This window comes from Myotis myotis, unplaced genomic scaffold, assembly GCF_014108235.1.
Source record: "Myotis myotis isolate mMyoMyo1 unplaced genomic scaffold, mMyoMyo1.p scaffold_m19_p_17, whole genome shotgun sequence".
Classification (NCBI taxonomy): Eukaryota; Metazoa; Chordata; class Mammalia; order Chiroptera; family Vespertilionidae; genus Myotis; species Myotis myotis.
The window spans coordinates 20,235,647-20,252,648 of record NW_023416321.1 but is presented as its reverse complement, the minus strand read 5'-3'; the positions used below and the strand labels follow the sequence as shown (position 1 = coordinate 20,252,648).

General features: G+C 45.6%; 2 protein-coding genes across 8 annotated transcripts in view; one reads left to right on the top strand and one right to left on the bottom strand.

Moving 5' to 3' along the window:
* Positions 1–2,516, bottom strand: part of NSF (N-ethylmaleimide sensitive factor, vesicle fusing ATPase) — a 124,540-nt gene extending 122,024 nt beyond the window's left edge. For both annotated transcript variants that reach the window (XM_036340133.1, XM_036340131.1), the window contains exon 1: positions 2,430–2,516. In XM_036340133.1, coding sequence (XP_036196026.1) covers positions 2,430–2,441 — 12 coding nt within the window. In that variant the 5' untranslated portion in view covers positions 2,442–2,516. The remainder of the gene's footprint in view (positions 1–2,429) is intronic.
* A 2,998-nt stretch (positions 2,517–5,514) lies between these two features.
* On the top strand, positions 5,515–16,778 carry LOC118672147 (ADP-ribosylation factor 2-like). Of its 6 annotated transcripts, XM_036341622.1 has the most exons (8): positions 5,584–6,061; positions 6,167–6,378; positions 6,572–6,665; positions 8,092–8,258; positions 9,270–9,380; positions 13,162–13,286; positions 14,992–15,200; positions 15,343–16,778. In XM_036341622.1, exons 4-7 carry the CDS (start codon positions 8,111–8,113, stop codon positions 15,151–15,153), a joined length of 546 nt encoding a protein of 181 aa, XP_036197515.1. In that variant the 5' UTR covers positions 5,584–6,061; positions 6,167–6,378; positions 6,572–6,665; positions 8,092–8,110; the 3' UTR covers positions 15,154–15,200; positions 15,343–16,778. The 6 variants fall into 6 exon arrangements, with proteins under 6 accessions (XP_036197514.1, XP_036197518.1, XP_036197517.1 ...); XM_036341621.1 differs by lacking the exon at positions 5,584–6,061 and adding an exon at positions 5,515–5,577 and having other exon boundaries at positions 14,992–16,778; XM_036341620.1 differs by having other exon boundaries at positions 14,992–16,778.
* Positions 16,779–17,002: the final 224 nt, after the last annotated feature.

Genomic DNA, 17,002 nt, shown 5'->3' with positions numbered 1-17,002 from the left:
ATACAGTTCTTCAAGACCATATAACCACAGGTCCTGCCTGAAAGTGTGGTATTAGAAAAGGCTTCCTTTGGGAAGTTGAGTGATCTGAGTAAGAGGGAAATGGTTGGGAGTAAAACATTACAAAGAAAGCACAAGCAAAGACCTTGTGATAAGAGAAACCACTGTAGGTTCAAGGCTTATATATAACCTGAGCATAGAGAGTAAGTGGGGGAGTGGAAAGAAGCAAGAGGAGAACCACAAAGGACCTTACAGGCCTCCGTACAGATTTGGTCTTCTCCCAAAAGTAATGGGATGCTATCAAGGGAGGGGTTTAGAGGGTATGGGAGGGAGCAATCAATGTGGACAATGGTGTAAACAGTCTACTTCCCAGCTTCCTGCAACAGTTCAGACAGACCAGAAATGACAGTGGTTAGGGAAAAGGCGGTGAAAATGAAGATGTTAGAGAGGTGGACAGATGGGAGAGATTTTCAGGAAGTTAAAATGACAGAACCCATGTGACCAGTCCAGTGGGTGATTTGGGTGCAATTTAAAGCAGCAATGCCCCAAGACAGATTCTTTGGCCCTAAAACGTGTTGTTGTTTTTTTGGGTGGTGGGGCGTAGAAGGGAGCGGAGAGAACTCAGTCAGTGTTGGGGGATGTGGTGAAAGAAAAGAGATATAAAGAATGACATCCCCACCCCCACTCCAGGTTTCTAGCTTATATAAATGGATGGATGGCGGTGCCATTCGTTGAAATATGGATTGCTTGCTTCCGGCATGTACCCTGACCAGGGCCAGGGATAGAGCTGCAACTAGAGGCACCTGCCCTTGAATGGAATTGAACCAGGGACTCTTTAGTCCGCAGGCAGATGCTCTGTCCAGGGAGCCAACCCGGCTAGGACTGAGGTGCCCAGTTTTGAAAAGGTAATTTGATACACTGATCTGGAACTTAAAGGATAGGTCTTTACTGGGAGTAAAATATTGAAAATCATTGACACATGGATAGTATTTGAAGCCGTGGCATTAGAAGAAACTGCCCAAGGAGAAAATAGAGAGTGAGAAGAGAGCCTTGATGAATACCTGCATTGAACAATTTAGGGGCACATTTCAGCGGGATGACAGGGCCCAAAATCAGACTGCAATGGGTTGAGGGGTGAGTAGGTGGCAAACAAATGGGAGACAATCCTATTACGATGTCTGGCTGTAACTGGGAAGAGAAAAGGTGACAGCTGTGGAGGTGGAAGGAGGGTTTGTCTTAAGAGCGGGGTAGCCTGCGTATGTTAGGATGGAGCAGGTGGATACAGAGGGGGGGGTATTCCTGAGAAGGTGCGAAAACCAGAATCTGAAACATAGGTGGACAAAGTAGCCACAGATAAAAAAGAGAGGAAAAGCAGGAAAGGAAGAGCAGAAAGAGGCCAAATTAAATGACCTTTAAGGTCTCTTCTCACTCTGGAATCCCATGACAATTTCTTTTAGGTGGAACATTTGCATGCATGCATATATCTACGCAAACGTATTCAAATATTCTGGGAGAAATAGTCAAGCACATCCTGATCCCCTCATGACGCAGTTAATATCCCGGGGTTTATGAGCAATGTAATCTCTGGGCAGGATCCATCCATCCCCCCGCCGCCCTCCCCCCCCCCCCCCCCCCCCCCCGAGCGCATAGCTCAACGCACACCGCAATACAGCACAGAACCACCAGCCCATCTCCCCTCGCCAAAACCACATTACGCCGCGATCTCAGAGGCCAGGGGAGCACGTGAAATATAAAACCCCGAAGCTACAACACAGGCTGCTGCATTCGAAGCGACTGTCATTCATAAGAGCAAAAGGCGACACGCCAAATCCCCAGGCCAAGCTAAAGGCATTCCTGCGCGATCCGACAGTGACAGGTCCCCCGAGAGCCGGGCTTTCACGCTAAGTCACGGGCACTTCCTCCTCCTTTCCCGAGACCTTTCATTGTCAAGAACCAGAAATAGGTTCCCGATGATCCTTCCCACAGCCCTCACCCTAACGCAGCAGACGGATCTTCCGCAGTTTATTCCAGAGGCTGCACCTAATAAGCCCTCGAATGGGGGTGCAGGGACACCCCCCCCCCGGGTCCGTCAGACAGGGATGGAACGGCGGCCACAACCCTGCGGCTGCCTTGAGGGGCAAGGGGAGCAGCCGCAAGGGAGGGACAAGGGGAATTAATAGAGACGCAGGAGGCCCAGGTAACGAGGGGTCCACCTCCCCGAGAGCTTTCTTAGGAGGATGGAGTTTGTGAGGAGGGCTATGTCCAAGCCACCGCTCCCCCGACTCACCCTCAAGCCCTTTTCTGGCCTGTTGCCCCCTCCAGCGCCCCGTTTGCTCAGACCCCCTCTCCTTCCCCTGGGGCTGTCCGGACCTCGGGGTGCCCGCAAGCCTGGCACCCCCGCTTTAAGCCGCAGCTCCCGTGGCAGCACTTACCCGACCCGCCATCTTCGCGGATACGTCCGGCTCCGCGGCTGCAGCTCTGCTTTTAGCCGAGTCCGCCCCCGCCGCGCGCGCACCCGCCCCCGCCCTTCGCGCATGCGCGCTACCACCGTGAGGCTGCGCATGCGCCCAGCCGCGTCCCCGGCTCCCCAGTCCCGCCGGGCGCGCGCCCGCTGAGCGGCCGCCAGGGGCGGGCGGGGCGTCGGCGCCATTTTGAGCAGGAGGGCGCTGAGGGGCGTGGCGGGTGTGGTGACTGTATTTCTTAGAGCCTACGTGTCCGCCGGCGGCTTTCTCCAGGGCTCCTCTCTCGAGTCTCCGCACAGCTGGCCGTTGGCCCTGCACTTTGCAACGAGGCCTGAGTCACCGAGCCCTTGCTTTCCTCTTTGCCAGCTGCCCTTTGCCCTTTCATAGCCTTTAGCTTGAATCTTCCAGAAAGACCCACTGACATGTGCAAATGTACAGTAAGAGCACCCTGGGCGGGGACTGCCCCGCCCCAAGGAAGATCAGTCACGAGTGGTGGTTCCGAGTTCAAGTTCTGCGTGACTCCAGGCTTTTCTCTGCAGGCGTCCTTGCTTTCCTCGCTCCTGGGAGTTGGCATTTATGTTTAGCTTATGTGCAGCATGGAAAACTAAAGTTAATATTGTCTTCTAATTTAAAAGTGAATTATGATTATTTTCATATTTATTAACTATGTTATATTTGTTTTTGTTTATAAAAGTAACTTGTGCCTTTACCAACCTTTGCCATTCCCCAGTGTTCTTTCATTGTAGACAGTGTATGTGGTGGAATTTGAATATCCAAAATGATGGATAAGGCTAGAGAACAGAGCAAATTGGAGAAAGGATATGGAATTTTAAAAGAAAGACCAGCTGATGTTGTTGTTGTTGTTTTTGGATGAACATGTCCTTTCTCTTTGGAAGATCAAGGACAAATACCTATAGTCACGAGAATCAATTCATTCTGGGAAGTCTGAGTGGGCAGGAGAGATGATAGAATCCTCCATGCAAGGGAATGAATGTTGCTATGGAAACCAGACCATCCTTTAGTGTAAGCCCCAATGCACTTGCCAGGCTGCCTGACCCTGCATATTAACATTGTGGATCCAGAGAACTGCCTGTATATTAACATTATGGACCCAATCTCTTCTAAAAGGCACTATTCAGATATTGATCTGATGAAACTTTATGACTTTAGAGAAAAGGAAGTTCTCGTCTCCGGGGAGGAGCTGCATTTCGTAGAACCTAAAGGCACTAGAGGCCCACAAACCATAGTTGACTGAGATGACCATACCTGTCACAGTTCTCTGGAGGGCTACTGAGAAAAAGTAAAAGTGTGTCTTCAGGTTTCTTCTAAGGGTGAGTTTACGGGAGGACTGTGTCTAGGGCAAGGAATAGGTACAGCAGGGTTTTCTAAGAGAGGGAGAAGACATTCTTTGAACAGAAGCATGACCAGAATAGAGGGATACATTTAGGACTACTTGGGTGAAGGTGGTCTGGGTATACCGTGTGACATTTAAACTCTCTAAACTTAAAGATTTCATGTGAGAATTAGATAATTATCACCGAGTACCTAATACACTCAAAACCGGACCCAGCAAGTTACACAGCAAATACTGATTACCACTACCAAGAGTTCTATAACTAAAATGACTCTGACATTGCAAAGGTATGTAATCCCAGATGCACAAAGACGATAGACAGGCTCACTTAAGGTAAAGATTGACGTCTGTCAAGGAAGCTACCGGCCTAGGACATAACTGACCTCCATGACCTGCTTTTAATTAAGAATTTTTATGTTCACACCATCCTGTGTGGTTACTTTTGGCCTCTGAGTTTAGTGCACCCCTCTCCCCTCTGCCCCCATAGCTTGTCAATTGCAGTGTGTCACCCCTTTTCCATTCGCATGTACCATTTGCAGGAGTTTGTAACCTCTTTAGCTAACCAAGTTGCCCTTTAAGGGGCTCAGTGCTTGAGAGTTGTAGGACTGTGATCATACTACATTTTAAAAAATATACATTTTTATTGATTTCAGAGAGGGAGAGAGAGATAGAAACATCAACGATGAGAATTATTGGCTGCTTCCTGCACGCCCCCTACTGGGGATGAGCCAGCAACCCCGGGCATGTGCCCTTGACCATAATTGAACCGGGGACCCTTAAGTCGGCAGGCCGAAGCTCTATCCACTGAGCCAAACCAGCTAGGGCAGGTCCTGACATTTGAAGGAAGGTGCAGGTGGCTAGTATTTTCCCCAGCTGTTGAAATCTGTTTAGAGGCGGGGTTCCAGTCTAGCTTCAGATTGAATAGGAAGGCTTCCTTATGCTTACCTTTGGGGTCAGGGTCAGGGTGTTTCCTGCACAGAACATCAGTCCCAGACTAGTTTCCACTTTTAGCCGCATCCCAGCAAAGTTCCTTAAATCGCACTATGAACTTGGCCCCGTCCCCACGTCCCCACAGGGTAGGTCCAAATCCTCCTAGGGCAGCGGTTCTCAACCTGTGGGTTGCGACCCCCTTTGGGTGTCAAACGACCCTTTCACAGGGGTTGCCTAAGAACATCGGAAAACACATATATAATTACATATTGTTTTTGTGATTAATCACTATGCTTTAATTATGTTCAATTTGTAACAATGAAAATACATCCTGCATATCAGAGATTTACATGACGATTCATAACAGTAGCAAAATTACAGTTATGAAGTAGCAACGAGAATAATTTTATGGTTGGGGGTCACCACAACATGAGGAACTGTATTCAAGGGTCGCGGCATTGGGAAGGTTGAGAACCACTGTCCTATGGTTCTTCAATCCTGGGGATTTTTCCGAGTCTTTGGCAGAACACCCCCTAATCCTTTGGCCGTTCTGATTGGTCGCACACAGCATTGGGGCGGGTACTGGGCGTGTCTCACAGCGACGCGCTGAGCTGTCACTGGTCGGTGAACCCGGTATTTACAAAGCTTCGCGACTGGGCTCGGGTCGCAAAGGGCGGGCCTCCTTCAGCCAGGATCTTAGTGTCCTTTGCATTGGCCAGACATGTCGTCAATCACGAAAGTTCGCGCTCATTGGTGCGAAAGTTTCAACAGGTCCCGTCCCCGCGCCACTCACCCACCGCCTACCTGAGCGGAGCGGCCATTCGGAAAGCCGTGGTGAGGGTGGCGGTGACCAGTGAGGGCGGCCGAGTCGCGGGCGGGGGAGAAGGGACCACAGCACGCCAGGCCGCCTCCCGTTTCCACGCCGCCTGCGGGAGGGCGGGACCTGGAGGGCAGCGGGCGGCCTGCGCTCCGGGCGGGGGCTCCCGGCCCCCTCCGTCCTCCGCAGCGCGGGGCTGTCGCCGGGCCCTAAGCTTTCCCGGCGGCCGTCAGGTGGAGAGGCAGCGTCTTGGTGGCTGGGCAGACAGGGCATTCGTAGGCCGTCCCTGGGGATGCGGGGGCACCTCGTGCCCTGTTGGGCCGTTCGTTCTTGTGGTTGTGAATGTGCCAGAGAGGCCCTGGGGTCGCCACCGCCTTCCTCCCGAGGTCTGGGCGCCTCTGGAAGATGAGTAGGAAGGGACAAGGAGCAGCGGCAGGGGGAACCTAGGAGGTGTGCCAGGGTGGTTGGGAGAGGAGATGGAGCCTCCCAGGAGACTTCGAGGTACCTTCCTTCTCACAGCAAGCTTCTTATGTTTTTTCTTAACTGAGATTTTGTTGTTGTTGTTGTTAGAAACAAAGACAAATCTCTCTTTTGTCGCCCAACAAGATTTCAAGTGCTGCGACGCCCTGGACTTTCCTGGACTTCCCATGTGGACCTTCTATGAAGGATTGGAGCGTGCATTCTTTGGCTGTAGCAGCCTGTACCTCATTTTTATACAGGATAAGTGCTGTGCTCCTTTTCTCCGGCCGTAGCATAGGATGGCCTGTGCCGGACACCATCCAGGACGTTTAGCTACTGTAGGAAGCCTTTGCTTTCAGGTAGGACCTCTGGAACAGGGTGACCTCCCCTCTGAGGTCACTGAGGGCAGGATGCATGGGAGATGGGCTGTTCTGGTTGCCTCTTCCCAGGAGTAAAGCTTTCCTTTGGTTAGGAAAGTCATGCAGAATAAGGATGGGTGTTTTTTTGTGTGTGTGTTTTTTTTCTGATTGAAGAATCTCTGTTGCCTTCCAGGAGCTTGGTTAGAGGCATAAACACAGTACCAGTTTCAAGTCTTTAATTAGAATCTCAAGCTCACACTACTAATAGGCTGATTTGTTAAAAGACTGTAAGTTTCTGCAAAACCAGTCTGTCTTTACTATTGCCTTCCTGTATAGAATCTATCCTATCTGCTACTGAAAAATAAAATATTGAACATTTTTGCTGTTCGAAGTCAGTATAGTGATGACCTTTTTGGAGGATAATGACTGGGAGGGGGTACAAAGAGTTCTAGGTCACTGGCAATCATCTCTTTTGATCTGGTTCATGACATTTCATTAAACTGTACAGTTATCATGAATGTTTATATCTGTATGTAAATTATATTTCAATAAATAGTTTTAAAGATTGATGGAGAATAAGGTGATAGTCAATATTGGATGCTATGGTATGGCCTGAACTCTTGCCCAGTTAATTTCACTGATTCCAGGGCGGTTTCCCAATGCTGTACATATTTCTGAAAAATGTTAGGTTATTTTCTGGGTATTGATATGGTCTGCTAGCCACAGGCAGCTAACTAAATTTCGAAGATATGTTGATATTGAACCTACCTTAAGCACTTTGCTTCACATGTGTAAAGTAAACTGGTTCTCTAAGTTCTCATTTCAAGAGAGTTTAGATATATTTATTGTAGCACTGCTTCCCGACTTAAGGTGGCTAAAGCCTGCCATCACAGTGGTGGCATTGAGACTGGGCTTCTCCCCATCCCACTTAGATGCTGCAGTGGAAAAGATAATCTTTCAGTAAGGTATCAAAAGGCTTAATTGAGTTTGCCTTTGAAAAAAAGACATACTACTCCTTATTGACAAAAGTGTACTTAAGATGGTTTAAATTGAATTTAAAAAAACAACTAAAAAGCCGGCCCTGGCCAGGTAGCTCAGTTGGTTAGAGCGTCGTCCTGATATGGCAAAACTGTGCATTCCATCTCCGGTTAGGGCACATACAAGAATCAACCAATGGATGCACAGCTAAGTGGAATAACAAGTTGATGTCCCCCTGCCCCACCCCCACCCCCATCTCTGTATTTGTCTCTCTCAAATCAATAAGTTAAATTAAGGAAAATAAACTAAGCAAAATAAACAAATAAGCAGAACAGACTCATAGCTACAGAAAGCATTTTGATAGTTGCCAGATGGGAGGGGGGGTTGGGAGAATGGGTGGAAAGGTGAAAAAGCTGAAAGGATTAAGAAGTACAAATGGTTGTTACAGAATAGATGTGGGGATGTGAAATACAGTTAGGGGCTATAGTCAACACTATTCTAATAACTATGTATGGGGTCAGATGGTACAAGAGTTATTGGGAGGATCGCTTAGTAAGTTATGTCTAATCACTGAAACTAATATAATATAATATTGCATGTCAACTGTCATTGAAAACTAAAAAATGATTTTAAAAAGTTTTACTAGGACCCACCGTTAATAGAGACTTATATTTTATGTATGTTTGCATAGCTCTGCAATGAACAATTATTTGACTTGCCTTTCTTTTCACCCAGGTAACCAAATTCAATTACCATGGGGAATGTTTTTGAAAAACTGTTTGAAAGTCTGTTTGGGAAAAAGGAGGTGCGGATTCTTATTTTGGGTTTGGATGGAGTAGGAAAAACCACCATGTTGTATAAATTGAAGCTGGGAAGGATTGTGGCTACCGTCCCTACAGTAGGTATGTTAACAACCTGTGGCCACACCAAGTTACAATTTAGTCTGTTAAACTCTTAACATGCTGCTTATATTATTGACTATTTCTTTTCGAAAATCTTGTTTACCCCAAGAATGTAAACTTTTTGATGCCAAAGCCAGGTAATGTATACTTAACAAATTGCTCTCCAATGTCTCCAGCACATTCCTAGATTTACAGGGGAGTCATACAAACACATTTAGATTAAGCAAATTTATCCTTAGCTGCTAGGCAAGAAAGTAAAAGATAATAATGACTAAAACAGTCAGGGCAGTTACGCCCTCCGTTCCTCTCGGTTAGGATGTGTCCCAGCCTCGGCCTGAGAGGGAAGCAGGAAATGTGCTGTTCCCTCCTCAGCCAGTCTTCCTTCCAGCTGGCCGTCCTCAGTGGAAGCATCTTTCCACTCCAAGTACCTCCTAGTGTTTAAAGATGCAGTGTGATTATTTTTTCTTCACTCTGGTTTGAGCCAACTACTTGAGCTGGTGTCCAACTGAAGAATCTGATTTGTTTCAAAGCTGTAGACCAGCCTTCCTATGAACCAGCACTGTGTTTTATGGGCTATTTAAGGGTTTTGCAAAGGCGGTTTTGATAGAACTTCATCTTTGCCTGGAGAACTGCCTCTAGATCCAAATTCCTGGGTGAGAAAGGCTCTAAGAGGGAGGAAGGAAAGTTTCTACATTGTGCGGCGGAAAGTGGAAGTCAGTCCCATTAACGGCTTCTGTTTGCTCTCAAGTACACTGTTAAGATCTTTTTGCTGCGGGAAAGGGGGAAAGTAGGAGGGTGGAGGGTGGAGGTTGGAGAGAATCGGGAAGGTCTGAATGGGAGAGCAAGCTGACTAACATTCTGTTTTTGTAAGTTATAAATCTTTGACTAGCAAGCTGCTTTGTAAATTAAAAGTCCAAATGTTAAAGCTGGCCAAATGTCAGTTGAAATTATTTGGAATTGTTCCACCAGCAAGAGTCATCATTAAAATTTGTCTCCATCCTTTCAATTTAGGTTTCAATGTGGAGACGGTGGAATATAACAATATCAGCCTCACCATCTGGGATGTCAATAGCCACTGTAAACACAGACCTATGTGGAGACATTATTTCAAGGACACCAAAGGTTAGGATTATCCAGTCCACAGCTTTGGAGCCGTTTATATTAAATGTATCTAAAGATGCATGCTTGAACCCAGCCGGTGTGGCTCAGTGGTTGAGTGTCAGCCTATGAACCAGGAGGTCACGGTTCGATTCCTGGTCAGGGCACATGCCCGGGTTGTGGGCTTGATCCCCAGTGTTGGGCGTGCAGGAGGCAGTCGATCAATGATCCCCTCTCATCATTGCTGTTTCTATCTCTCTCTCCCTCTCCCTTCATCTCTGAAATCAGTAACAATATATATTTCTTAAAAAGACACATGCTTGAAGCCCCTGGTGGTGCTCTGCTTTATTTGGACTGTCAGTCGTCCCTTCTCTTCTGATGGCCCACTTACGCTTACTGGGGAGATTTCTTTTTGCGAAATGGTCCCTGCATTCCTAGAAAAAGTACTCGGGCTTTAATGCCCAATATAGGAAACTCCTTTTAATCAAGTAATGGTTAGAAAATGGTTATCCTGATGAATTTCATTCTTTGGTTGAGAGTTATAGGTGCCCTTGGATGAGGTACCAGTTTTTGAAGAATCTGAATTCACTAAACATTTTTAAACCTAGTGATAATATCTAAAAATCATTCCTCTGGAGAGAAAGAGATGAACAGAGATGGCTGAATCCCCAAATCCCAAATTCCAGCCTCTTGTGTGGTCACAGTCCCTCCCTGCTGTCCTATACTAGTATTCTACAAGTACACGTATAGGCATGAATATCCCGGATTGTTACTATATTTCCTTATCATTGGTTTCTTAAAGATGGGGCTATATCATATATAATGCATAAAATGGTCTATTAGTTCTCACATGAAAAGATTTTTCTTTGATTGCAGGTAATTTTAACTTGTTAAATGGCAATGTACTTATATGGTTCAAAATTCAAAAAGAAATAAAAGTCTATAATAAAAAGTCATCAGCTCATCACTGTCCCTTAACCATCCAGTTCCCTTCCTGTAGGCAACAATTTTTATTTTTTGTATATCTGCCCAAAGGTATTGTATGCAGTATAATTATGCTATAATTACATATTCCTCCCCCATTTACAAAACAAATTACAGTATGCTACTCATGTGTCAATTTACCTTTTCTAGGTTCTTTTAGTGCAAAAGTGTAGTCAGTCTGATGTGAGGTTCTTTGTTTCTCAGATAAGGATCCCTATAAAAATAGAATATGAAAAGGTACCTAATCTTTATAAACCTTTATTTTTATTAGGAATGGCAAAGAGATACTAGTACTATGCCGGCTTCCCCCTGTCTGTTTTGCATTAGAAACTAATGATTCTAAGGATCTCTTCAAATTTCTGGATAACCTGGTTTGCTTAGTGATGATCACAGTCCAGAACTGCTGGCAGCATTCATATTTGGGGGGGGAGTTTTGAATGTTTTACACTTTTAAAATCTGATGTGCTATAACAGACAAGGACACGTACAAGCCCCAAACCTTCAGCAGCTTTCGAGCTGTCTCCCGGAGTGGGCTGGTCCAGAGCGGCTGGCCCGGCAGCTGTTGGAGGGGATGGGAGGACTGGGAAGCATGGAGGGATGGGTCAGAGTGCCAGCACTGGCATTCCCTCCTAGATATAGTCATGAAACCTCCTAGAAGGAACTTAGAGGACATCTCATCTCACTACCCTCTCCTTACCAGCAGGGTCCCTTCTGCAGTGTCCCCACAAGTTGTGGCTTAAGCTGGGCATGAATACCTCCAGTCACAGGAGGGCCTCCTCAGTAGCTCATTGCTTCAGTTCTGTTGACTCGTTATCATGTTGATTTACTGTAGATTTTACCCACTGACCTTCCATCTACTATATAAAACAAGTTAAATCTCTCTTTATGCCATAGCCCTTTAAATATCTGAAGACAGCTATCAGCAGTCCCCGCAATGAGTCTTTTCTCCAGGTAAAATATCCCCAGTTATAGCAGTTATTTTTCAGATGACATGGCATCTGATTCCTTTTCCATCCTAGTCATTCTCTTAATCCCTCCAGTTGCCTGTGCTTTAGGATGTGGGGTCCAGCACTGACCACATAACATTTCCAGGCTATTCTGACTGACATACAATAGAGTGGGCTTTTTATCACCCATGTCCTAAAAACTAAGCTACCTTCACTGCTGTTGATGCAGCTGAGGATCACATTTGTTCTTTTGGCAACCACATTCTTGTCTGAGAGAGGGCTTACTGTCACCTGAACCCCACGTGGTCATTACCGGTATTGCCACATGGACTGCTGCTAAGAAAGGCTCCCCCATCCTGTATTCGGATGGTGTGTTGGAGTCCTCCTGGGCACCTCCTTTGGGAGATCCTTGCACCACCTCTTTCCCCAGCCAATGTGGCAGTCACCAGGTCTGTGCAGGTTTCAACGATATTTGCTCAGACACAGTGTGGCAGCACCTTTCTTCAACCTGTCTCGCTTCCTGGGATTTTTCTGGGATGCCGCAAAGACTTCTGACACCAGCTTTCTGGAGTTGTGCCAAACTTCATGGGTCACGTGCACAAGGCTCCTCTACTTCAGGCACCAGCTGCAAGTTTGGGGTTCCCACTACCCCCTCAGGTTCATCGGAATGACTTCCAGGACACAGGAGAGGGCTATACTTACCATTACAGTTTTCTTACAAGGACACAAATGAACCAAAGGGAGAGATCCCGGTGGTACCAACACACAGCTTCCATTGTTCTCTCCCTGCTCACATGTGTGGTTTCACTAAAAGCAATCAGATGGAAGGATACTGGGTGGGGCAAAAGTAGGTTTACCGTTGTGAGTACATAAAACACAGTGTTAATAAAGCTATTGGTGTGTGTGTGTGTTTTGGGGGGGGAGGCGGGGGGTTGTTGTTAATCCTCACCCGAGGATATTTTTCCATTGATTTCTAGGAAGAGTGGAAGAGAGAGGGAAAGACAGAGAGAAACATCGATGTGAGAGAAGCACATTGATTGGTTGCCTCCTGCATGAGCCCTAACCAGGGCCCAGGCTGGGGCAGAGCCTGCAACTAAGGTACGTGCCCTTGATTGGAATCAAACCCGGGACCCTTTGATCTGCAGGCCGACGCTCTATCCACTGAGCCAAACTAGCTAGTGCTAATAAAGCTATTGTAATAATCATAATCAGCATGTTTTTTTCCACACAAGCCACTGCAAACCTACTTATGCCCCACCCTGTATATAATCCTGAGAGTTAGGATATATGCAGAGTATTGCCAAACCAGGGAAACTTACCTGAATGTTGATGCCCAAAATTTTATTGGAACTTTATTATGTAGGTTTGATGCAGAAATGAAGTGATTAAAAATGAATGATTGCCCTAGCTAGTGTGGCTCAGTTGGTTGAGTGTCGTCCTGTGCACCAAGAGGATGCAGGTTCGATTCTCAGTCAGGGCACATGCCCGGGTTGTGGGCTTAATCCCCAGTAGGGGGAATGCAGGAGCCAGTCAACCAATGTTTCTCTTCTCTCTCACATTGATATTTCCATCTCTTTCCCTTCCTCTCTTTCTAAAATAAACAAAAAACGTATTTTTAAAAAATGAGAGATTAAAAACCTTTTCTTTGTATATTTCTCTGTATATTTTGTATAATCTGGTGAAGGGCTTTGATGCTTCTGTAAAAGATAGGTTAGTTGGTGTACAGTACACTTCCTAACTTTCGGGATTACAGATTCTTCCATAGGATTGCTTTCCGTGAAAACACACATGTGAGCAGGGAGAAGCTATAAAGAGATATAAACAGCTGCCATTTCCAGGTTCAGATTACTAACATGCTTGTGATTTCTCTCCAGGTGTGATTTTTGTGGTCGATAGTAACGACAGAGAACGGATCAGTGAGGCCCAAGAAGAACTAACCAGATTGTTAATGGAGGATGAGCTCATGGATGCAGTCTTGTTGGTGTTTGCAAATAAACAGGTATGTTGTTGGCTTTCTGAATACTGGAACTGGAGTTTACTGCTAGTTGATCACTTAAAAATAATAGATATTTAAATTAGATGTCTGCCTCTCTCTCTCCAGTCCCTACCATAACCTCTCCCTCCACCTCCTGTATAGCATATGTCTTATATTCATTCATTCATCCACTCAACAAATATTCATTGAGCATCAAAGTTCTAGTCATTATTTTAGGGATTGGTGATAATATCAGTGAACAAGACAGACAAAAGTCTCTGTGTTACATCCCAGTGGGAGGAGAGAGTCAGTGAGCATATAGTATGTGATGTGTCTGGTGGAAGTGTTGTGGATGAAGGTAAAGCAGAGAAGGGGCAGAATGGATATGGGAGGGGCCAGGATGCCTCTCTGATAAGATAACATCTGAGCAGAGACCTGAAGTCCAGCAGGAAGGGAGCCCCAGGGTTCCAGGAACAGTAAGGCAGCCAGGGACACTGGAGCAGAGTTGGGGGTGGACAAGGGAGGGAATGATTAGATCTCATGGGGCTATCACTGAGGAGGAGATGTAATATAAGCTGTAAAAGAGTGGGAGGAGGGCCCGGTGTCGAAGAGGACTCGAAGCTGAACTAAGTATGGGAAAGAAGGTGGAATCATGTGGAATGTACCAGCCTGAGATAATGACAGTTACCTTTGGATATGTTTCCTCCCACTCTCTCCTCTATGAATATATTCATTTTAAAATTGAAATCGTACTGTTTTGACAGTGTTGCATACTGTTTTGTCACTTCAGATTTATCGAAAGCATTTTCTCTTGTCATTCATCTCTTTGTAAACATGATTTTAAAGGGCGAATGGATCATCCTTTACTCAACCGTGACCCTACTGTTAGGTTCGATGTCAGTCCAGAATTTCACTAGTGAACATAGTGGACTTTCAAAAAAAAAAAAAGAACAGATTTATTGTTTTAATTATAAAAGCAGAATATGTTCATGATATAAGTATGCAAACAGTTCAGAATATCAAGTGAAGTGAAATACTTAGCCCCACTCCTCAGGGTAAAACATTGTTACATTCCTTACCTCTTTCCAGAGGTAGAGCTTTCTATGCCTATATAAGCAGTTAAATGATTATATTCACATTGAAATTGTGGAGATCATAGTCTGCATTCTGTTTGGCAACCTGCCTTTTTCAATTAGCATATCTTTGACCAACCTTCCATATCAATACAACGGATCTACCTTGTTCTGGGGACTCTGACCCCCAGAGAGAGTGAGCTGTTGCAGGATTCTGATAGAAGAATGACTTGATCTGATTTTGATTGATTTTTAATTGATTGTTAAGAATAGACTTGAGGGGAGCAAGAGCAGAAGCAAGGAGACCAATAAGGAAGTTATGTAAGTAATCCAAGTGAGAAATTATGATGGTGGGGTTAGGGTGTAGCTGTGAAGGTGAGGTGAGAAATGGTCAGATGCTGAATATATTTAGATGGTAGAGTCTGTAGGATTTCCTAATGTGGAGTTGTGAGAGTGAGAGAGAGAAAAAAAATTAAGGATGATTTTAAGGTTTTGGGCCTGAGCAGCTGGAAGGCTAGAGTTGCCATCAGCTAAGATAAATCTGTGGGTTGGGGCAGGTTTGGGGAGAAGAGCATGATATATATATTTTTAAGAGCATGGTATTTCATTATACGAACACAGCATTATAAACTGACTTTTGAATATTCTCTTTCAAGGATGTTCCCAATGCTATGAGCATAGCAGAAATAACAGACAAGCTTGGCTTACAGTCCGTCCGCTGGAGAAACTGGCACATTCAGGCTACCAGCGCCACCAGTGGAGACGGGTTTTACGAAGGCCTGGACTGGCTCTCCAGCCAGTTTAAGAACCAGAAGTGACTGGAAGCAATTCATTCCTGTGCATCGTAGCGAAACCAGCTGCTTGTGTGTGTACAAGGAGCAAGTGTGGATGTGTGGCTGGGCGTGGGGCGGCTTTCTCACACGGTGCCTTGTATCTGCTATAAGAAAACCAGTGTTACAGTTTAAGAAAAACCAGCGTTACGTTTTGTACACTACCTCCTGTTTCAGTAGCCTTGATGATCATCTCTACAGCTGATGGAGGAATCCTGAGGGCTGTTGGGTGCACAGGAGCCGGAGTGACCTTCATGGTGGAAAGGAGAAGGGTTGCCGGCATGAGGACCAAGTCCAGCTGTGAAGCCCTGGGCCTGGCGTCTCCGCATACCCGGGACCCTGTTAGACTTTAGAGTCTACGGAAAGGAAGGAACTGGCATTCTTCCCCATCACTGCCAGAGCTAGAGGCTCACTATTCGGTGCTTTCGAGCAAAAGGCGCTTGCTTACCACAGGTTTGAAGTTCAGATTGGAACTTTTCCCTTCAGCTGCAGCCTAGCCCAGACTTCCTGGTGTAACATACTTTATTTCGAGGAGTCAGTGGTCTTTTTCATTAGAGTATCCAGACTACAGGAACACTAGAGAATTATCCAGTCCTCCCCTTGTGCTAGTTCCTTCCTTAATTTGCCTTTTTTTTTTGGCCAAAATGGAGACCATTTTGGGTAGTAACCCAGCATGAGGCTAAAGCTCTTTGCTGGGGCCACAGTCAAGTGAAGGGTCTGGAAAAGAAAGCAAGGTGACAGTCATGTTTGTGTCCTGGCACCACCCTCTCAGGTTTCAGGCTCCTGAGGCTGCTGCTCTCGCTTCTCTGCTCTGTGCTGAATGTTCTACCCTCTCAAAGCAGGAGGTTTGCTCCTGGGAATGAATCATCGCCATGTTCAGTATCTCAATCCAACTTCCGGTTTGGGCTAACACCTGTGAGTTATGAGAGTTTGTGAGAGAATCAGGAGGTTAATTTGGGGGACAAAATTCCCCCCAACCCCTGGTAGCTATTGCCTCTGAGTTAGTGCAAAATTTTGCCCTCTTGGTAATGTCTAGCCTACACCGCTGTCCATGGTACTGACTCCCTCTTCTGGATAGTGGAAATGTCTTACATGGAAAACATGCTTTATGTTGTCAAAATGTTAATGAAAATGGCCTGGAGATGGGCTAGGTTCTCTCAGTAGTCTCGAGCTCTTTTGCTCAGACATCTGTTGGCCAAATTTTTACACGTTTCCACTACTTTACCTTTTAAAGTTCCTTAAAAAAAAAAATCTATTGAAATTACAGGGGTGAATTTTAATAAAGGTGAATTTTAAGAAAAGTAAACCTTGTTTATTGATAACAATGAAGTTGATATTACTGGGGAGAACTTGCATACCATTACAAGTGTAGGTATAATGTTTTTCTTTAAAATGTTGGCTTTAAAGACTGTTCATTCCAATATTGTCAACTAAGTCCAGTTTTGCTTGTTTAACCACAGAGTAATTCCTGAGAAATGTTTAGATTCTATGTTTAAATTGGCTGGGACTGTGTCTTACACTGTGTATTTATGCTTAGTACAGTGTACTTAGTACAGTGCTAGGCTTCACTGAACACTGTCGATTGGTTGAACAATAAAAAGCTTGCTTTGGAAGGAAGAGAAGGCGGCCATGTGCTTCTGAATGTCTTGAACTACTTTAAAATCCCTCCTTTTCTATCTTAGCTGACTTTCTATTGAAAACTCATGGGGCACTTGTACAAAAGACAACCACAGGGGTACTCTCCTGGCCCTGGGCCTTTAGCAGTACTGGTACTTTCATGACAATTCCAACTGCAGTCTTTGTCTTTCAGTGATTTTGGTGAGTTGAGGTAAGTGGG

Coding starts and splice junctions, on each gene's coding strand:
- LOC118672147 (XM_036341621.1), top strand. CDS start 8,111: ATGGGGAATGTTTTTGAAAAACTGTTTGAAAGTCTGTTTGGGAAAAAG. Junction 8,259..9,269: donor GGCTACCGTCCCTACAGTAG/GTATGTTAACAA, acceptor CTTTCAATTTAG/GTTTCAATGTGGAGACGGTG. Junction 9,381..13,161: donor TTATTTCAAGGACACCAAAG/GTTAGGATTATC, acceptor ATTTCTCTCCAG/GTGTGATTTTTGTGGTCGAT.